Below are 23135 nucleotides of genomic sequence, written 5' to 3'. Positions count from 1 at the left end.
TGAGATAGTTTTGGTCTGGGTTGGTTTTTGTGACTTCCCCAGGCTACAAAAGGCGTGAAAGCAACAGAAACTTAGCTGCTGGCATAGTCTGGAGAGCACATGCATGATGCAGTACGGGAGAGAGTTGGGAGGAATTTGTGAAAATTTAGCGGAAGAAAATGATGATTGGTTGTCAAAAAGAATTTCTTTACAAAGTGATGATCTAATCAAAGAAAGTGGTAAGAAATCCCGGCTGCTTGGACAACTACAGTTACTCTGGGTGAAGAGGGAAACAGTCTGCATTGGCTGGACTTGTCCTTCCTCCCCCCAAAACCCAGAGCTCTGGGGCAGCTCTTTCATAAATATTTTACAGCACAGCTCGCTAGGCAGCCAGCAGGCTGAGGCCAGTTGTGTGGCCATTTCTGTCCCTAATGGCCTGCTCCACTACAGCCCATGTAAATCAGTGAGAAATATTCTCACGGGAAACTGGGGTCTTGAAAAAAGCCCTGCAATATAGCAGATAAATCAGCAGCAGTGTTGGCATTGCATAAAGGGCAGGGTGAATAATAATAGCAACAAAGAACTCCCAGCATCCAGAAAGCACGGCAGAGGTTAGGCTCTGCCACCAAGACAGTTGTTCGGGAGAGATTTAAATGTTTTGAAGGAAAGCTCAGCAGGGCGATTGCGCAGGGAGCGGCTGAAAGGCTCCGTTTCAGCTGCAGCCGCCGGGTGCTGGATGCTGGCCGAGGATGCTGCCACAGAGCACGGCCTCTTCAGCACTTCTCCACATGTTCCCAAGCGTGCACGCCCCATAGTCCACCGCCCTCTTGCAGGCGGTTCAGTCCATACTGGCAGGCTGTGAAAACTGAAGCCTGCTCCTCAGCAGCCTGTTAAAAGGTGCCTCCAGCAACCTGCACTCTGGCCAGCTCTTGCTCCCCTCTCCGGCAGCCACCTCGGCCGTTTTCAGATCAGTGAGTGGCTCCTTTTCCTACGGAAATTCAAGCCTGGAGCTGGAAGCTGCCACCATTCAACCTCACCCTCCATACTCCCATTGCAGCGTGTTGCCAGAACTTTCCTTGCAGACCCCAGCCACGTTCACACTGGCCGCTGCATTCCCAGCAAATTCTCCCTGTGTCCCTTCAGGGAAGCCTTAGGGAAGCCGTATGCTGGCTCTTTGGGGTCTGCACAGACTGCAATATTCTCAAATGTATCTTTTCTTCAATGGATTATTTTTGACTTTCTTCAACAGTTAATTCTTGGTCTGTACCCTGACTCACTGAGTGCTGTACATCTCTTAAGTAATGCATGCTAATGATCATCTGCTCTGCATTTTATAGCTAGTCGTGGTGAAAGATGAAAGCCCAATATTGCCTATTATACTGAGGCTACAGTCAGATATTAAAAAAAAAAACCAACCCTCCAAGATGACATCTGTTGTAGCCAAAGTTCATATATTCCTTCATGAAAATTCAACTACATTAAAAAAAAAAAGGAGGCTTTAGATGGAGGATGATTCATGCTTAAATATACAGCTGAATGCCACTCAAAATTCTCTCTTTTCCCTAGTCCTTGCTGTTTTGTGAGTCCAGCCAGGGAGAAACTATGATCAGTGCTAACAAATCTCTGTTTTCTCACCTTGCCCTTCAAAATTTCATCAGAGATAACAGTAAAATCTGGTGCTCTTTTGACATCATGCAAATAACATTCCCTGGCTCTCTTCTCCTCTCTCCTGCCTGCTTTATCTTTCACTGCTCAGCAAATCTTCACATGAAGCTAATGTTTAGCTTCAAAAATGAAGTTTATGGAGGATATGCATGAATACAGAAAGTGGTAGGACTGTCACTGAATGGCCCTTTTTGAAGAAATTGGCCCCATTTCAGTGGTTAGTGAACAGCTGCCTCCCAGCTGAGATTTATCAGCTAAAGACAAGGTGATACAAAATCTAGCAAAAGTGATAGAGAGCTGTGAAAAGTGGAGGGCTTCTTTCTGGCTGTACTCGGGAAGTGCCCAAGCCTGGGCATTTACATCCCAGTGAAGGATGCCCGGGTGTGTATGAGTAGCAGACCTGCTCCCAGCAGCTCCCACTGGGAAGAAACAGGCCCCTGCAGTGAAGGGATGATGCTGCTAAGTGCCAACTAGTAGAAGAAAGCAAAGCTGAAGCCCTGAGACAAGCGCCCAGATTGATGTCTGGCACAGTCTCCCGTATCCCTGAGCTGCAGAAGTAGGTCAGAAAACTTAAGAGAGAGATTGTAGCGTTTCTATCCAAGTGCTATCCAAGGAAGCAAGTGCTTCCTTGCATGATCCCCGATTTACAGCTGCTGAGTGCCTTCCCATTTCTCTTGGTCACTTCAGTCCCCTGGTCGTTTTGGCTAACACCCAAAGCCAAACTGGGTCTCCTGCTCCGCCTGAGCAATGATGCAGGCTGAGCTGGAAGCTGGAAAGTTGTGCTGGACCACGGGAGGAGGGAGGGTGCTACTGCAGCCATTGCTATCTTCCTTTTTGAATGCCTGCAGCAGCAAAGTGAGGTGGGACTGTCCTTCCACGGACTCACGTCTCCATTACGTGTTTCTGAAGACTACAATTTGCTGTAATTCAGAATTAAGCTATTGCAGTTTTGTGGGGGAAGATTAGCTTGCTAAGACGCCAGTGTACCTCCAAGGCAGCCACAGCTGGATTGTCAATGAGTTGGTGGCACGTGAAACCAGGTTGCAGGAATGAGACAGGGAACGTGACACCCGTGTAGGTATCCTACAGAAACCATGGAAGAAAAAAAAATGGGGCTGGGACCCCACAGACAGGAGAGCCGATGGAGAGAAGCACGCAGAGATGGAAACCATCCCACATTGCCCAGGTGAGTCTGGGGCTGAGCTGTGTTTTGTGCGGTACAAGCTTTTAACATCTTGCTTATATTACCGGTTAAATTGGGAGGTTTTGTCTCCCAGAAGCAAAGCAGCACTACCAAATGCCTAGTTTTTTCTTATTATTATATCATCCAGATTTCCTGTACCTGTGAGTTTCACAGCAGAGCCGGATCCTTGGGGAGGATGCCCGAGCAGGGTCCCATGAGGCTCCAGCCCGGGACCATGGTGGTGAGGGAGGGCATGCCAAATATGCCGCACTGGCTGAGGAAAGCAGGAGTCACCCAGGAACTCTGAAGACTACTTTGAAGTTAACTCCTTTTTTTTTTTTTTGTCCTCTTTCATGTCTCAGGATATTCTGACTTCTGAGGTTTTTATGGTTGCTCTGGTAATTGAACAATGCTCTGTGGGAATGAAAATGTTATTTACAAAAATTCCTTGTGAAAAAGTGACAATTAACTGCCAGCAATTTTTGTAATGCACACTGCAATCACAGATACCAGAGCTCTGATTAAAACCAAGGGCCACTCCTGCAGATACATGGCGAAAATCACTCACGGTCTCTTGCAAATTGCAATTTCTCATGCTGGCAACCCACCAAAGCCCCCCGGCTCACTCCTGGCCAATAAAAGCACGGGAACAGGTTTTTCATGTGTCTCTGCACTAAGGTTTGGTGTTAATGGAACAGGATGTTCCAATAACCTTTTAAAAGGTTAGACTAATTCAGTTGTTTGGGTTTGTGAGAATGGAGCTGCGTTAGTCCGGTTCTTGGGTGATAAGCAAAGGGAGGCGGCGTAGAAGGGAGTGGGGCGGTGTTTTAAGGTATTTTCATGTGGCGGTTGGTATAAAAAGGCAGATGAGCTGGCCAGCGGGGAATTCAGCTTTCTGACAAGGGACCAAGGGGACAGATGCCCACAAGGTTGTTGTCTCTCCTTGGCATCGCCAGTCCCTGAGCCAAGCTGCACCTGCGCAGCCCCGGTACTACCATCCTGGGATGAGAGGGATACGTGGGGATGAATAATTCAGCTGCAAATCAGCTCTCCGACTGCACAGCATTTTTTTCTGGGTTGCTATTTTTAATGTAGATACTCCCACGTGTGTGTTTGGTGGATTAGAGACATATGAGAAACAGGAGAAGGCGGCTGACGCAGGCAGGTAGCAGAGCCTGGGGGTGGTGGAGGTTGAACCAGTGCTGGCCTTGAGCTGGACCGGTGCTGCCTTCCTGCCCAGGGCAGCATGGGGCTGAGCACCTCTGAGTCCTACTTACTTCGGTGGGAGCTGAAAGTGCTCAGCACTGCTTGCTTGGATTTACACCCCTGTATTGGCAATCACAAAGAAACAGCGGAGGTGCCCGTACGGTTATAGCTGGGGCTGGATGTCAGGGGATCCGAGTTCAGTTTTGAGGTCTGCTACTTATCTCCTCCGCGCAAACCTTGTAAATCCTCTCTCTTGTAGTTCCAGATTCGTTAGTGGGAAAAAGATTACCACTGCTTCCTTTGGTCTGCCTCACCTAGTTATAACCTCTGGGGAAGAAACGATCGCTGCTTGTTTATAGCTATAGAGGATAACTCATGGGGGAGCCTCTTCTGTTGTAAGGTGGCACCTTCCTATCATATTTTTTTATCGCGAACGTCAGAAGGAGAGAGTTGTCAAAATGGTTTAAGACGAGAAAGGTTTTAGCTGCAGCAGCTCAATGAGGAGGTGAGGGACTGTAGGAAACAATGGGACAGAAAAGCTGCCAATTTGGGCAAAAGCAAAACTATCATTACATGCTCATCTTTGTGAAAATCCAGATTTCTGGGAAGAGACTGGCTGGCCTTTTGATTTGTACACTAGTTCCTATAGATTATAAAACTAAAGATCAAAGCATAAAGGAAATCCTGTCATGTCTGAGAATCTTTTCTTTTTCCCCTTGCTTTGTATACAGTGTTTTCTAATAAGTTACTTCAGATGAGACCTAATACTAATAATAACTGCTTTTACAAAGGCTAGACTGCTTTTGCAAATCCCTGGCTGGTAAAGGCATTCATGTGTTCCTGCGGACTCAAGGAAAGCTTTGAAATTTAGAGTAGTTCACTCTCTTCTTGTTAAGTTATACGGAGTCTCAACTCTTCAGCTGTTAGTCACTGGATATGAGGAAGCTCTTAAAAATGAGATAAGAGGGAAGCAAGTATTTGAAACCCAAAAATGAAATAACTAATGTGAGATCATCCCATAGACTACTGCCAGGGTTGGGGAAAGCATCCATGGTTCTGAGGCATGGTGTACTCCTTCACAGCATCTAAATAAAAGAATTTATGTAAGAAAAGCCCTTTACTTCTTTCTTTATTTCTTGATCCTTGTGATCAAGATAATCCTGGACTATTGTTCAGTTGCTCAATTCCAGATCAGGAAAATCTGCTGCTCCCAAATTTGTGGGGAAAAGAAGGAAAATAGAAAAGGAATCTGGAGTGATGAGGAAGCCAACATCCTTCACAACAGAAATTTGATGACTAATGTTTCACAAAGCCTGGTGGTCAATTTTAACCATGTGGTATCCAGGAGACTGGAACAAAAAGCACTCTCAGTTACACTCAGTTCAGAAAGCAGGTCATTAGCCAACCAGCTAAATGTCTAATAAGCTCCATTTATCACGCACCTTTGGCCTCCGGACTTCTGGAAAACAACAAGCACCAAGTACACACCACATGGTGGCTTCTCACACCAACATTTTACAAAGCATAGCTACAATTTTAAAACACAAACCAACATGCCAGACATACAAAGGTTTCTCTTCCTTTCCTAAAATGTTAATTTAACCTCCAAAAACTACGCTTGCCTGCAGCCCCCAAACAGCAAGTCTAAAGCACTGAAATGGAGTTTGGCTCGAGATAGGAATCCTTGGAGGCATTAAGGCAAGAATGGATTGCTTTATATCATTAGAAAGCCAAGACTGGCACTTTCCTAGGGGATATAAAGCATTCAGTTTGCAGCTGGTACTTCACAAGATACTGAGCCATAGCACTGCCCCAGAATTCAGCTTTTGCATATGCATTGCAGACCATTTTAGAGTTTCTAAACTTTTATCAAAAATTGAATGACTTTTCGTCTCTGTAATGGCATGTCTAAAGGCACGATGCAGACTTCTTATACACCTTTTTATCCACCTAATTCTCCGTCACTACTTCCAGATTTTTGGAAAGTTGTTGGCATGTAATTTTTTCTTTCTAGTTGGTCTTCTCCTATTTTGTCGAAGCTCAGATGGATAGAGAGGCAGCCATTAACCAGCTTTCAACCTGTGAATAAGCTGTAGTACAGTCACTTGGTAGACTTCTATCAGGAAAGCACTGACATTTGATTTCCCACCAGCAATTTGGTAAGTCATAGACTTACAACAGCCTGTGGTAACCATCTCCCAACACATCTGTGCAGCCAGTGTATATGCTGGCTCCTAGCTCCAGCTCCCTCAGCACACAGAGAAGCTCCCTGAAACCCCACCGCATTAGGAAGATGTTTTGGAGACATCACTCAACACCCTTCATCAGCATCACTCCAGGTCATGGAACGCTCTCAGTACGCTAACGTACATTTGTGACGCTGGATGTACGGCGGTACCACCATTTGCGCGGGCAGTGTCACTGCTTCCCAGTGTACTGTGAGTCCCCGTGTGTCCTACGGTCCAGAAACTGCTCCTGAATAACTGCCCACAGTGTCCTGTGGGAAGCGTCCTGTGTTGGGTTAACACCTCAGCCGCAAGCAGGCAAGCGTGGGAGAAGCCCTTGGTTTAGGACGAAGAGAAGTGAGGAGTACTTCAATGGAAGCCTGAAAGCGAGTGAGAAGTACTCCTCAATTTTTCTATCCTTCTTTATACAAATGATGGGCCATTTTTTCTCCACATACAGCAAAGCACTTAATAAAGAACAGGCACTAAAAATCCTGGACAGGCCTTAAGAAATCTTAGCATTGAGTTTGCATAAAAGCAGTGCTAATGTGGGCTGGGGATTCTAGGTGTCAAGCTACCTTCTAATCTTCACTCCTCTAGTGGGCTTTTAAATGTTAAAGAGTAGAAAACAGTATTTAAATTAGCATAAGGTTAACAGTACAAGTATTGGGTTTGCAAAGCGTACGTAAAAACTGCAAACATTACATGCTCTGCTTAGACTTGGGAATGTTAACAGGAAAAAATACGTCCAAAAAACCATTTAGAAGTAAGACTCAAAAGTACGAATCTGCCTGTATGGACTGTATATACAGAGTGCCTGAATGGTGTTTTGGAAATGCAAATTCTTTTTCACAAGTTCAAGCTGAACTTAAAAACAAGTGGAATTTGGCTACTGAAGCAACCCTGTACTTCTCACGTAGGACAGAATGCCAGGACACACAGACAGGTCACCTCAGCATCCCTTTGGGTCTTCATAGCTAGAAGCAAAACTTGCCTTGAATTCCAGGATATAACTTGGCATTGTTGAGTTTATTTATGGCAACAGAATCTAAAATGAGCTGTACTCTCCAAAGAGACACTCTCAACTGTTAAAAGAAGAGTTGCACTCATGTAAAAAGTCTTACATTGTTGAAATATAACTACTTAACATTTAAAATATATTTTCTTTTTTTAGATATATAAATCTCAAACATCTTCTATTAAGAAGCAATACATTCCACTTTCTAATACAGTTTTTGTGACATATTTTCCTATAATTTCAGCTACAAAGAGAAAATGAGTGGCAGGTTTTATAACATCAAATCCTGAGAATGAGGTGTTAATTGGTATTTAAGAATTGCAGTCCAGACCATTCAGTCATCCTATTAGTTATCTAATCATCGGGAAGCAAGAGGATTTCTATCTAGTACCAATGGATTTGAATAGCATATGCATTATAGCTAGCAACCGAGACCATTCTATGTAATGGACTTAGTATCTCCATAGTCTACTGGCATTAAATAGACCTGTTTGATAGTCACATTCATAAATTAATAAAAATAGCAAAAAAAAAGGACAAAAGTTAAATCATAGTAGATGATCATTAGGAAAGACTGCCAGACTTCAAACAGCATCCACAATGCTTTACCAATCCTGTTTTTCTTCCTTTCCAAAGAAAATTAAATTAAAAATTTCTTTAACAGGACTCAGAGCTGCAAATAGTACTAATGAAGCATATAAGGTATCTGCAATTGCATGAGACAGCAGGGGATCGTAATAGCGTCATAACTTTCCAGCTGTAATGTATGCAAGATCCTAAAGCAGCGCAATAGTCTCTCTGCTGAACTGCGGACAGGCGTCCTCTCTCCCCTGTGCATAACCTCCCTGACAGAGTGGCTTGCTGGGTCCAGTAGCTAGTTGTGCTTGTGCTGGTCCTGCTTGGGCTCCCCCAGCTAAATAGCCTTCACCACTCCCAGATCTGGTCCGAACCCTTTCTGGGACTTGGGGCTCCCAGCCCAACTTGTTTCCTCCCTCTGCTTTGCCATTGGGCTGAGAGTCTGACTTCTGACAGCAGGTTATTAGCAACTTCACTCCTCCTAGGACTTTCCCATTTATCATCTCTTGTGTTTGTTGATGATGGAGTCCTTACTGTATCAGTAGTGCGGCACACAGATTTGGACAAAACATCCCACTCAATTTTTTTGTGAAATTTCTCACGCTCAATTTATCATGCTGTTTTTATGCACTGTTGGCTTTTCTGCAGGTTTTCCTCCCTGTCCCGGCATCATGAGAAGCAGCAGATTGGTAACAGAACATAAAATATTAAATCTAATTAACATGCAGAGATGTCCTGCAGCCTTCACATCTTTACAACCACTCCACCATGCCCAGAGGGCACAGCTGAGCAAGGTGTTGACAAAAGCTATCCTAAGGGAGGCCAGCTCCCTTCTTCGGCTCCTTCTGTAGTCAACGGAGAGAGCGGGGGTCCGACTTAGGTACCCTGTGTTGCCAATGGATGAACTTTCTCCCTTATTGCTAAGCCTTCCTCAGCTAAAATAGGCCCTGGTGAACACTGTCCCCAGCCCCATGTCTGGGGTGGGCTCCACAGGACCCTAGGTGGAGTTCCCACATGCAGCTCCTCACTGGCCCGGGGACAAAGTGACCCGCACAATCTGGCTACCTTAGGTATAAAACGGGCACAGTGTCCTAGCACAAGAAAACAGTCTGTTTGTCCTTTGCTGCACTACCTGCTTTATCACCCCAACAGCAAGGAGCTGCCACGACTCAATTGTAAAAAAATGCTGACAGGGAACAGCATTGAGTCACCATCCATGACCATCATTCCTGGGCTTAGGTCATTCTTGAGTGAACAAGTGATTTTCTTACGTCAATAAAGTATGAATCAAGGTATATCCTGTGCTGAAATGGCATCTCCTTTGCTTGAATCTGCTTTTTGGGCCAGGAAGGCATGGAATATCCTCTCCTGCCTGTCTCTAGCAAGTCATTTCAATGGGAGTAAGGAATGCTGAGTGAGCTTATCCGGTACATCTGTTACGCCTGCAAGCCGTGCAGGCGGTTCTGCTGAAAAATGTGCAAAAGAACCTTCCCTCTGTTGAAACTTAAATTTTCATTTTTATTAAAGCATAATGAGTTTTGAAGGGGGAGCAGAGAGTGATTATACAAATGCCAACTTTGCATTACATCTATGAGACGTTCAGGTTTCCCGCCGTACTGTAGGATGGATAGCACACCTCTATCTGCCTTACTTTGTGATTCCAAGCTAATTGCTAGCAACCAAGGCTCCCACTTTAAATGTTACTTCACAAGGTAATTTAGAATTTTTCCAGGGAAATAAGGACTTGAGTGACCAGTTACAGTATTTCAAGAGGCCACCTGCATTACCAAACCTAGACCAGGCCCCAGCTTTCCACAGAGATCATGCCACATCATCTTTTCTGTTAATGGGTTGAATTTTGTCCTAGAGTTGCTAGAGTTATTGGAGGGGGGAGGCTGTTTCCACTCCTTCAGAAGGTTGTTAGAGGACCTCTCTGATTCAATAGGGAGAACCTACTCTTGCTTTCCAGTCTAAATGTAATATGGTTACTTGGGGTTTTTTTATTTTTTTCCTTAAATAGCTCTTCTCTGTTCCTGGTTTTAGGCCAACCGATATATTTCTAAAAAGAAATCAGTATCCTACCATAGCCTTTATTTTTTAGACTAAGCAGCACTTTATGTCATCTCTCATATGACATGCTTTGTGGTACCCCTCTGCACTGGTTGCAGGTTAATTCATCTTTCTTACAGAAATGTGACAGCAGTTGTGTTGCAGATGTGCATTCATCCGTGCCTTCTACAATGAAACTTTTCTCTTTCCGCTGGAAATACCTTGTCTGATGTATGCTATGAGCATGTACACCTTCTTCATGGCTTCATCCCATGGTCGATTCATTGTCACCCTGGGATCATCTACGACACCCAGAGTTCTCTCCGCTTGAGTCATCTCTCGACTCCCTTAGAGAAGAAATTCCTCGTTAACCCTGAAGTGCATGCCCTGACATTCTGTTCTAATCAAACATTTCTTCCCATTTATCTACCTGTCAGAGTCAGAAACGTTTTAATATATGATAGTCTTCCTCCCTTCATCTTCAGATTTCAAGAGCACACCGACTTCATATGCTGATGTAGTTAATGAAAATATTACCAGCACTGGTCCTAAAATTGATCCTTGAGGAACTCTTGCAGTAACTTGCTTCTTGACTCTTCTCTTTTCTTCCTTTTCCTCTGCCCTTTTCCATTAGTCAGTTCTTCCCCACCTTTCGTGTCCTCTGTTAACCTCCATCTTCTTTTGCTTCATTAATATTTTCCCATTTAGGAGTGTATCAAGTGCTTTGCTAAGGTCCAAATGAGATTTACCACATTTTCTATTTTGGAAAATCTATTATCTCATTGAAGGAAAGCTATCAGATTATTCTGGCACCATGTTCCCTTGGTAAAACCAGGCTCCTTTCATCTTGTTTTCTGTTTAACTAGAAAGAATAATTTAATAATTCTTTCTCCTTTAGTAATTATACTATGCGTAGAAATACAGAAAAGAAATTGAGGTAAATCACATTTACTTCCATCTGGGGCATATTTATATGTATATACATATAAAACACGCATATACGTATGTGTATGTGCATATGCATGTTATGTGTTTATATATATATACACAGACAACACATACATATACATGTAAATACATGTATACAACAGTTTCCAAGCTGCACTGAGCTTTTTAGTAAATACTAGCATTTTAACTCTTCCATACAATAAAGATCAATTAACACTCATTAATTTTAAGACTTGTAGGTATTTTCCTCCTATTCTACTCCAGTTTTTCTTCTGGAGCCAGCTGACAGCCAACAAGACACAGTGTGCAGGATGATTTTACCCAGCACTCAGACATCACTACAAAGTTTAAGTGCAATCTAGTTGTTGGATAATTGCAGTGATGAAGTTTGGCCATCAGTGTAAAAAGCTGTTTTAATAGTCACGGTGAACGGAAAATGTCCATTCCCCACCTATTTTAAACATGAGGGCCTGGCTCTTAATGAAAGAAACATCATCACACGACGAGGGTTTAATTAATGGGTGTCTGTCTTGTAATTCTTTCTTGTTTGACATGGTGGCACATGCTTTTTTAATACTCAAATTTACTGTGAAAGAAGGTGGGGGAAGAGGGGCACAGCGCCTGTCTATAAGGTGGCTGTCCAGACAGATCTTCTCCCCCACGTATATACAGAGGGTATGTACCGTATTAGCGTGGCAGCCTTCCCTAATGGCTTCAAGCAGCTGGAATCGCCTGCCTCTTGGTGCACAACTGCCTTGCCATCTCAAATGACAGGCTTCAAAAAAGAGAGAATGAAAGCCCAGGTTTCCAAAATTTGCATTCCTATCTATAGTAAGGAGACATAATGTTCCCAGATGCATCTGAGTTGTGGATAACTTAATGACAATATGGTATCACCATAACCAGAGTCCACCAGCTTGTGAGGATTGGGCTCTTAGACTGTAAATTCAAACAGCTTTAATACAAACAGCTTTTTTCCAGATTAAAAGCAAGAAATGTAGAGCTTTGAACGCTGCAAAGGGGTAATTTTGCTCACCACTGTATAACTAGCTCCAAACAACAGCAAAGTTGTGCTAGTGAATTAGAAGATGGCAGAGATGAAAATACAGTACAGATTACTTTGCTTGAAAACTGGACTGTTGATGAAAGGCAAAAAAGCAAAAGTGCATTGATTTTGATAACTTCTCCCCACCTACATGCACGTACCTCCTCACAAACTTTAGTCTGAATCAGTAAGAAGCTGCTAACTGTCACAGACACTGGCCTGACACCTTTGCGTGGAACATTGAGGATGTGCATTTTGGGTTAAACGCAGCAACACCTCTGCAAACACCCAACACAATACAGGTGCTGCAAAAAATCCCCTCAGAACAAGGCTCACCTAGGACTCAAAATGGACTCAGCCCCATGTCCCAGCTCCAGGCTTAGGGGCCAACGTCAGCCTGCTAAAACAACGCTGGTAAATACAATTCCACTAAGTCTGGTTCTTGCATATTTTCAAAATCCTTCTGTATCATTCAGTGGTTTAATGAGTGGCAGAGGGGTAGGCACAGGTTCATGGATTTTCCAACCTCACGGGGCCATCCCAGTCACTGAGCACAGACCCCTGGATGGGGGGCAGGGAGGTTGTTAACTTCTTATTTAGCTGATCTCTTCTTCCATTGATGCCTTGTGTAAGTTCTTCATTTTGCAAAACCAAAGAATGACAAACCTGTGTTGGTTTGGATGACAAGAACCTCCTCTGTCATCAAGGCCAGTCCCCGGCTGGAGCGGGTGTCAACCGTATCATGGAACATCTGTTATGAGCAGGTTAAGCTCCATCCCTAGTAATGTGACCGGTCTTGCCCAAATCCATTCCTTTCTATCCCAAAAGTATAACTCTACCTCTTCTATCTGTTTCAAGAGTTTATTCTTCCACTACCGTGATATTTGAGTGCTTTTTAAATAAAATCTATTGCAAGAATGAAGCTTCTATTGATCTTCATGGGGCCACTCAGAATTCTTCTCTTTGAGATCTAGGCTCAGATGGTGGGCATGGCTTTGAGAGGTTACTTTTTTTTTAATTTAGTCTTTTAAGTTCTTGCTTTTTTATATTCTCAAGTGCTATTCTTCACATCCCTGCAATCCAATTACGAGCATTTTTTATCTGACCTTGTGTTTTAAAACAAAAACACTAAATACATGTATTTGTAAACAAAGGCAAAATGAAACTCAGAAGCAAAAGCCACTCTCAAGGAGTTTAAGGGAAAAAACCAAGCAAACTCTTTAATTACATGAAATGGGGCTGGGATTTGAAGTATGCAGGCAATAAAAATTATTTTGTATTCCAAATCCTCTTTTTTCTTTTTTAATCCTCTTTTTGTAGAAGGCTGGAAAAATACTAGTCATGTTGTTGATGTAGGAGCAAAAGAGCAATGCCAGGAAACACAAGCATCAATTCTGGTAACTATCAGCAAAGGCAAAATTATATTTGTACGGAAATCTGGGAAGCATGTCTATTTAAGTGACAGACAACTGAGGCACTTCTGCACATTTCCCATACAGGAACTAATGAATTACCTAACTACATAATCATCTCCAGCCTTTGTGTTGATTAACAGAAATACTAACAAACAACTTAGTGTAAAGTCTAAAAAAGAAAACAGGGGAATATCAGCCTTACGGAAAATAGTTTACTACCAAGGTTATTATTAACACAAATACAAATGTCATTATATCATCAATTTCCCATAATGAAAGGAGACTGAGCAAACAGCCCAGGTTAACAAACAAATCCCACATGGAGAAGGTGGGGATCATGGGAGAGTGGGGTAGGTCCCCTGTCTGGAAAAGTTTGAGGATCTCTTGTATTCATCCCGTTACAATATGCCCCACCACTTGTGGGGTTCATAGTTTGATATTTTGGCTTAAGCCTCTGGCACATCTGGATGCTCTTGAATGTAGAAATTAAAGGTCGAAGCAGAGGCATAGTAGCCTTGAAACTCTCTGTAATTTTTAGTGGTTTTTATTTTATTTAGTGGGTGTAATTTTAATCTCAAGCTCCCTCTCATTTAAAAAGAGCGTAATTGCCCCTGGTCATTTCCTCTGACTCTGTTTGTCCTACATATGCAGGTGAATTACTTTCCTTTCACAACTTGGCCAACCTTCCCCCCATCCAAACAGGCAGACAGGGCACAGCAGACAGGAAAATCTGACCTCCCGTAGCTGGATGAGGAAGATATCTCAGAGAGGCTAGGAGACTTGGATGAGACCACAGAAAAAAGTCAGTATCAGATTTTGGAGGAAAGCTTTGGTGTGCTTTTGGCTGTCATCTTCACACCATGGGACAATCATTAATTGTCATTTCTGGGACTTACTGCTGACACGGGATCTCAGTGTTTTTAAAACGGTGATGCCAAGCAATTAGTGCTTAATAGGTAGGCAACTCGCTACTACTCTTACCATGAGTAAGCCAATAAAGAAGCCCAAATGCCAAATAACAGTGTATATCTGTATGGTTTTTGATCTTCATGGATTATCATACTACTCAAAATACCTTTGCTCTTCTTTCCTTCTGAGTATGCTTCTGGTTGGCCTCAGTTTTTCTCACCTAGTTTTAATTTCTGTTTACAGATAATCTTGCACCTTGCTTAGCTTCATCTGATATTGGCTGCCTTCCTCACTAACAGAATCCAGACAGCACAATAAGCTTCAGTAAGATCAATGGTAAAGTGACACAAATTAAGACTTCGATATATTCTCAGAGTAAGTTCCCAGTAGTACCTTGACAGAAGTCATCTTCTACATGTCCTGAAGTAACACACAATTCAAACCTGTGTCAAATGTGCTTGGCTTGTTTTTTGTTAGTAGCTAATCAAAATCATACCAGCAAGTCCTCCCAGAAGAAAATAAGGAACAATAGAAAACAATATTCCTTGTTTTTTAATTTTTCTCCAGTTTAATTTTTTGAAATAGTGGAGAAAGTTGATGTTGCACCTGTATTGTGTTGGGTGTTTGCAGAGGTGTTGCTGCGTTTAACCCAAAATGCATGGGTGCAAAGTGGCACCTATAGCCAAGACTTGGCACAATACTGTGCCTCCACCCATTTATAAACCCCTCTGGCAGTACCCATTTCAGCAGCATCACAAGCTACGTCCAACTTTAACCAAGCCCCGTTTGGGTCATTGCATAATACGGCGAACAGAGAAGTGCTGAAGGCTCCACATGGGCCCAAACCCAAGTGCTCCTGAGGTATGGCAGGTCTGCATTTGTGTATAGCATCCATCTAACTTCTTTGGAGGCATTTAAGATTGCGCTTAATTTAGTATTAATCTAAACAGATTATCCTCAGCTTCAAGCAAACGAAATACATAAGTAGATTGTCAGGATGAGAAAGCAATATTTTAGTGAAATGAACGGATTAAAAAGATAAGACAAAGGTCTGACTACTCAATCAGATATAATCTTGATGGCAGACCTTAAGAAATATAGGTCAATATGTTTAATGTTAGATACTTCAACAGCCCAGAGATTTAAATGTATTTAAAAAATCATAATTCTAAATTTGAGACAGTGATTGGATTTTCAAAATGTTTTTAAGACAACATAAAATAATTCTCTCGTTATTTTGCTACCTCCTCTCACTCTGAGCTCTACCATGTTGTCCCCAGTCAAGGTGAAAGGCACTACACACACAAAGTAAAGAGGTTTTAATTTGCGAACAAGGACAGCCAGCTCTTCCATGTGAGGTCCCTTCTCTTTGGAAGTGGGAATCTCGGAGGTGCCTGAGCTGAGTCCAACAGGGATCATACGCGTAGCTCACAGCCCACCATATGAAAGAAAATTAAATTCAACAAGGGTTCATCTTAATAGGCCAGGCAGGGGTTGGATACACTGCTCGCTCATCTGTCTCTCTTTACCAGGCAGTAACCCCCGCGGAGGGCAGGGAGCGAGCGGGGACACAAGCCCTCGAATGGCCCCACATAAATCAGGGATCAGGGCTGATGTGAGGGAAATCATCCTTTGATGTGAAAACACGTCCCAGCTGGTCAGGAGCTCTTGTTTATCCTGGGGCAGGGTCTCAGCCAAGGACTGCACTGCCTGTTCCCCCACACTGCAAAATGCCCCGTCCTCCCCCAGCCCAGGAACTCACACAGCAGCAAATTCAGAGAGAGATTTGGAATGGGAAGGTCTGTCAGACCAAAGTCACCATCGCTTGCTGAAAGGGAGATCAACAGGAAAGCAAAGCAAAATTATGCACAGTCCTGGTGAAACTACCAGTTTATAAGCAGGGTAAGCATCAGAGCTGCTCTCTGTTCGTTTTTGCGGTGAGGAGGTTATAATTTAAGCATACTTGACAAGTACACGCAACCAAGCAGAAAACTTATACTCAGTAAATACTTATTTTTAGTCATATAAGAAGCCCCTGTCCCTGGAGTACAAAAAGGTTCACCTTACTGTAGGCATTGCATTGCATAAACAGAATGTGTTGGTTTAAACTCTGCGGGAAACACAACGGTGAAGAAAAAGGTTTAAAAATGAAAAGAATCACCAGTTGCCAGCAGCAAAAGGGCACAATCCACAGGAAAAAAAAAAAGTATTTCTTGTTCCTTGGAGGCTACTACAAGCTACTTGCAGTAATTAAAAACAACTCTGAAATGTACAGTGTTGACGACTGGGTAGGATGTTGTTTTCCAGCCAGAGGAAGAATTAATTACGTTGCTCTAGATTGTCTTTATTGACTCCTGCTTTTTTTCTCATTAGTCAAAACAACATCACAAAACAACTATTGGCTTTATTTCAGAATCTGCCTCTAAAAAAAAATACAGTATTACAGAAAGGAAATAAAATTATTGAAGACAAAATGCTACTGAGATCTAGCCCTAAACTGTATGGTCACTTTACAGAGTATCTGTATATGCAGAGGCGAGCAAAATTAATCAAGCACTGTGCAACTTATATATAGATTCAATCCCAGCTAATATTTTTATTTAGATTCCCTAGGTTTGCATGTTAAATACCTGAAATACAAAGATACAGTGACAACTTCAGCCTCATGGTGCCCAGCGCAAGATCCTCCAGACCCTTAGCAGTGCTCCCATGTGTTACTCAGGTGACTAGCCTGCTTTCATCCTCCGTCCTCATCGAACACCTACTGAAACGTTTGCAGTACTGAGGGGCTGAGGACATCAGAGGTACCAGGCTGCCATTCCCAAGGCAAAGACTGCCATCTTGGTAAGCCCTTGTAAGAGATAAACGCAGCGTACGTACTGTCTGAGTTGGGGTGCTGTTTGGTCTTCTAAAACACAATACTATACCTAAAGCCATTAATTAAAACGGCTGCTACCTAGCTCTGGTGGGTTAGTAACTGTCTATGGCTGCTGAAATTCAAGTTTTGTCCTAGATTTTGCAGGGCAAGTTTTCAACGCAGGCTCTGAGGGGATCCCGCCTAAGCAGGCATCGCACCTGGGCAGCCTTCCGAAAGGCTGCCGTTTCGGAGGGCCACGCTTCCCTCCCATTCTGCCTCCTGTGAGGCTCAGAAACACGAAAGACTTCCTGCAGGCTCTTTGGCTTTCAGACCGTTTGGTCCTGGCAAGCCAGATGCCGAAGCGGCCAGTCCTCCGGCTCGGCTCACCCGCCCGCGGCGAGAAGCCCACCCGCAGCACTGCTCCTCCTCAGAGCTCCCGCCTCTGCCACGGACGGCGCCCTACGGCGCATGCGCGGGAGGCCGTGAGGAGGAGACAGCGCATGCGTCTTACGGACCCCGGCGCCAAAAATGAGACCAAGATGGCGGCGCCCAGGGGGAGGAAGGGACGCTGAGGGTGTGTGAGGCGCAACAGCGGGCTCCCGCGTGCAGGTAACTGGCCCTCCGGCGGCGGGTGCGAGTGTGGGGCTCGTCTCCTGTCAGCCCAACGGCTCCAACTGATGCCTGCCTCTGCTCCTCCTCACGCTCACCCCCGGGCGGTCGTTGCCTCCGGTGCCTGTAGCCGTGCTCCCCTCCGTGCTTCCCCTCGCCCGCTCTGTTAGCCTGTGCCCCGCAGCACCCCTCCCTAAGTCTCCCGCCTCGCCGTGACTGCCTTCCCGCTTGCTCTTTCCCGCCGAGAGAATTGTCTGTTCCCCTGCCTGCTTCTCTAGGAGCGGGCCACCCCCACAGGACTTTTACTAATAAAGTGCAGGGGGAAAAAATGTAGGGAGGTTTTGGTTTTCTTTTTTTAATTAAAACGTGAGCTGCAGGGAGAAGAAAGGAATTTGACTCCTTGCCTCACTTACAGGGTGAGTGAAATGTGCTGGCCCTTACCAAGCAATTTTCAGTACTTTAATTTAGTAAAGGCTTCCTCTCCTGTGTGTTTATTGCATATTTCCAAAGCAGGGTCTCAACCTTTGTTCCTCCATCAGTCTAGCCCCTTCCTCCCTTTTTGGCACACCTTGCAGAGTTGGACAGTTTTGGCTTGTAACGTGCTCCTTCAAAGACCTGCACAGCACTGGGCTGGGATGCCCATAACTGGGGCGGGGATAGGCACCCTTCTTGTTCTAGTCTCACGCACACAAGCCTGGAAAGGCAAAACCACTTAGGGCCGCATCTCTTGCATGTGCTACATGTCCTTGTTTGGCCCAATGTGTGACTTGCTGATCATTGCATCTTGTGCATGAGGGGGTCTGGGAGCAGGAAAGAGACTGCAGATCTCTTTCTCATCCTGGAATTCTATGTGTTTAAATGAGCTTTGCTCTAACGCTGTGTGACCCAGGCTGCGGCCCCTTTCCCACTCTCATCCACTGTTCTGACCCTTGCTCGCATCATCTGTAGGCCCTGAGGTCACCCAAATGTGCCCTGGCAGGCGTGACATTGGCAGGCGCGCTTCTCTTGAGCTGTGCGCAGGTGCGGGGTCTAGCTTGTGTCTTTCGGTCTTCAACGAAGGATTCATGTTTTAAAAAATATATATATATGTAGTAAATCAGTAATGGTGAAAGTGGCCTACCATAAGAAAGGGAAGTGCTCCTTTCTGTTGTAAAATAAATTGAAATAATAGAAATAAGTAATAAGCAAAGAATTCATAAATAAGTAAAACAGTGAAGTACTGAAATGTTCTTGCTAGTTTTGAGCTGAATGAAGAAGTGTAAAATTATGGAGGGGGAGAAATTAAGTGTTTCCTGAATAACTCGTGTGCACTTGCACTTGGAATGCTGAGTTCAGTCCTGGATTTGCTATTAATAGAAATATGAGAGATTTTAGAGATTAGCAACAAAAAATTCAAGGCACTGGCATGATTTATGTAAATGAAAAATGTTTGAAAGCCTGTTTGATAAGTAACGGAGAAAAGGTGCAATTCTTTTCGTTATGTAATGATACAGGCAATGAGGGCTTGTGTATGCATACATGGTGAATGTTAAGGAAGTATATCTCCCACTAGATATACTGGGGACCTAATTTAGGTGGTATAGCAATTATTTCTACTGATAATGTTGCTATCATATGGGAAATAAATTAAAAACCCTGTTTCTTATACAGAGTTTCTCTACACAGAGATTTTACTGATGTAACTCTGCAAGAAAAATTATGAACTGACTGAAATAGCTAGCTTGGTACAACAGTCAAGTGTATAGGCCAGAATTTGAAAAAAAAAAAACAAACCCACAACCATAGAGGATAGGAAATATTGATATAAATAAATAAGATTTTTAAAGAAGGAATTAAAGGTGAAGACGAGGAATAAATCTTCTCAGCGTAGGGGTTTTTTAATGCCTTGTTTCCTACTGTAGGAAGTAAAATTGGTAGATATCCTATTGAGACCGATCCTGAACTTGTGGACTGTTTAATCTTTCTCACATCTGAGTAGTTTTATTTTAGAAGACACACTCTCGAGCATATGAGGAGTTCTTTTAACTGGATTTTTAGTTGAAAGCTAACTGGATTGCTTTACTTTCTTGACTTGTTAAATTATATCTTGTCTGAACAGTGTAAGTTTCTCAGGTAGTTCTTGCAGAAAATTACACTGAGGAGGAAGCCCTTAGCAAAATACTCAATTTAGAGTATCAGTTGAAATTTACTAATTATAGTCATCCTCCCCTATCTCTTTTCAGTGATGACAAATTCAGTAGTTTTACAGGATAATTTCATCCAACTTCCTCTTCTCCCTATTTTCATTCTAAATTGTTACTAACACCCTGTTAGCCATCTTCTTCTGTTCAGTCAGCCGAGTTTCTTAAACCTTCAGTTGACCAATCCTGCTTTTATGGGAGATTGAATGCAAGAATTGTACCTTATTAGAGAAGAAATCTAACAGAACATTTTTGTTCCATGCAAGGGCCACAGTTAGTTCTCTTGGCTAAAAAATAAATGCTTTTATAATTCAAACACATGGGAATAAAATCAAGTACCATGGAAAACAGCCAAGTAATCTAAATCAAGCTAAAATATGTTTCATAGCTACCAAATTTCTGTATAATCATAATAACCACTGAATTCCTGTTATATATTGTAGACTGAAATACATATTTTTGTATTTTTCAGATATCATAACCTTAAGAATGCAGTTGGTTTGTCAGAGAGTTGGCACTTGTTCCTCATGTTTGAAGAGACAACTAAATGGCTTCCTGGGATTAATTAAATGGCAGAGAAGACTGGTTCCTGCTTGTGTCAGGACTATTTACAGTGAGACGGGGAAATGGGAAAAAAGCTATGGGTTGGAGACAAGAAAAAGAGTTGAAAATTGGTGGCTCCCAAGAATAAAGGATCAGTTCTGCAAAATTTCAGAAACGGATGTAAGCATTATGAGAAATTTGGAAATTACATGTTTCATATTTTTGTTTTCTCAGAATGAAATTAATTGAAAATTACTTAGTACAGTTGGCTTATAATGATGAGATGTATATTACATTCCAGGGGAAAATACTTTTATATGATAGCAAATTATTAAAAACAGTTGATGAAATAGGTGGAAAAATAATAATAAAAAAATCTTGAGGAAAACCACAGCAAAGTATGAGCTTGTAAATTTAGGAAGTGTTTAAGTAATCAATTCTTTCTTTGTATATTATACCATATTTAGGAATTAATTATTTAAAGTATTAAAAGAAACATCTACATTCGTAACTTTTGTAAACAGTTAATTTTTTAAAGATCTTGTTCCCAATGGTTATGACAAATCTATTATGCTACACACTGTGACTCATTAAAATCTGTGTTAAGGGAAGATGATTTTTTAAGAATATTTTCTGATTTACAGTCTCTTAGAAATAATGAATGACTTGCAGGAAAAAAAAAGTTTTCCCATGTAATAAAAGATCTTGAAAACAATTGTAATCTCGGTCTCTGACTCTTTTTGCCTTCACAATCATGCTCAGTCACATAGGTATCAAAACATTTTTGTGCCCCTTCATGTTTGTTTGTTCTTCTTTCGTAAAATGTGCCCCCTCTCCAAAAAAAAATTGATTCTGTCAAAGTGTCGAGAGAAAAGGGGCTTGCTTTTTCTGAGGAAGAAAACTGAGGTGAAAATGGCGTGTATGCATACATGTAGCAGGGAAATCATTAATTTAGGCTTGTGTCTTTAGTATCTGACAATACGTGTATACATAGGTCTCATATATATCATACATATGCTAAGTTCTAAATTGTATTTTTAATTACATTTTTGTTTTGTCCTCAGAGTTGAAGTAAATTTAGTAACATCTCATATTAAGAGGCAAATAGTGTATAGTGCTGCAATGAAGTATTCAGATTATTTCTAATTTTGCTATTATCGGACAAAAGCGATAAAGAAGTAATATTTAATAAATATGAATAGAGTTTGGTTCAGAATAGTACAAGCTGCCCTTTTTTTTTTTTTTGCTTTATTAACGTAAGAAAAATAATGTAGGAACTTATCAAGCATGTATCAATGATAAATTCAATGGTAATCAAGATGTATTAGGAACATTTACGGGAGAGAGATAATGTTTGATTTCTTTGTAACTTTTGTCAATTTACTCAAACCTAACTAAATGAAATTTTTACTTTCTTTTCATTATGCAAGATACTGCTTGTAAGATGTCTTTGGATCTGAGCATACGTAGTGGAACTGAACAGTTTCCCTTCAGTGGATGTTCATGCAATTGCAAATGATTGAGTTAGTCACTCAGTGAGTTACTGCAGTTCCTCTGACAAAAAGCAACTGGCCCTGAGTGAGCTGCATGTTTGTTGTAAATACAAAGTAAAACACTTATTTAATCTGTCATGTTTTCATTTTTTGGTGGGACAGATTAGGAATGCATAGATAATCAGTGACAGATGCTATGGCAGGGAATGGTGATTTGTTAAGCTGCAGTTATGTTAATATATCTTCTGTAGAGTAAAAGTTGATTACAATTTTCAAGTGTGATATAAATATCAATATAAATTGATGAGATGGTGGCAAAGTCTGGTAAAACATCTCCATTTACAGCCCCAGAGAATTTGATTCTAGGAACTTTGTCAGTGCTCACTTGGGTCCGTTCCAGCAGAACCTTGTGTCTTTTCAAGGCACTTTGTAGTTTATAATGTGTGCATGTATTTACTCAAGTGAAATGCTAACTCATGTAGTTATAACTTTCTAAAAATTTCTTTCTAGAAATCAAGACCAAAATTTTATGTGCTTTCTATGTTCCCATATCCTTCTGGAAAGCTTCACATGGGCCACGTTCGTGTCTACACCATCAGTGATGCAGTAGCTCGGTTCCAGAAAATGAGAGGGATGCAGGTAAGAAAAGATTGGCAGTAGGACTAGGAGCTTTTTTGATGTTTTAATATCACAATTTGTCAGAAAATTAGTATTTTCCAAAATCCATGAAGGTGAAGGCTTAGTTGGAATATATGCTACAAATGCATAGATGATGACTGGTGGACCTTTGAATATTGAAATTTGAGACTTCTTTAAAACAGGTGGTGTTCAGAACTCACAGTTGATAACAAATCATTAGACACTATCTCAAATGATACAGCTGATGCTGTATCAGCTACCTGAATCTATTGATATGCGACACAGTGTCAATGAGACGTGAGGGCCACACCATTTCTATGAGAGGAGACAGAAGACCCTACTGCCATCTAGGTGGGACCATAGGGGAGAAAAAAGCGTAGCTGGCAAGAGAAAACTGAGACACCACAGAAATCAACTCCTTTCACCTCTTCTGCTCCTGACAAAAGGCTGATGTCCTTTGTTGGACTTGGAGGGGACATCCTGCTCCTCTGTGCCAGCTTGCAGGGAAACCTGTTCTCATGACTGCTCTAAGTCAGATGAACGGGGTCCTGTCACACATCATGTCACCTGGGTCTAACTGTAGAAGTTTCTGTTCC

At 42.3% G+C, this 23135-nt stretch overlaps 1 protein-coding gene across 3 annotated transcripts in view; it reads left to right on the top strand.

Moving 5' to 3' along the window:
* Positions 1-17564: 17564 nt before the first annotated feature.
* The window catches only part of LARS2 (leucyl-tRNA synthetase 2, mitochondrial), an 88660-nt gene continuing 83089 nt past the window's right edge, over positions 17565-23135 (top strand). For all 3 annotated transcript variants that reach the window (XM_075493335.1, XM_075493334.1, XM_075493336.1), the window contains exons 1-3: positions 17565-17684; positions 20337-20587; positions 22411-22539. In XM_075493335.1, the coding sequence (XP_075349450.1) occupies positions 20354-20587; positions 22411-22539 (363 nt within the window). In that variant the 5' untranslated portion in view covers positions 17565-17684; positions 20337-20353. The remainder of the gene's footprint in view (positions 17685-20336; positions 20588-22410; positions 22540-23135) is intronic.

This window comes from Mycteria americana, chromosome 2 (assembly GCF_035582795.1).
Source record: "Mycteria americana isolate JAX WOST 10 ecotype Jacksonville Zoo and Gardens chromosome 2, USCA_MyAme_1.0, whole genome shotgun sequence".
Classification (NCBI taxonomy): Eukaryota; Metazoa; Chordata; class Aves; order Ciconiiformes; family Ciconiidae; genus Mycteria; species Mycteria americana.
The sequence above is the reverse complement of the archived record's forward strand: the minus strand, read 5'-3'. Positions and strand labels throughout refer to the sequence as shown.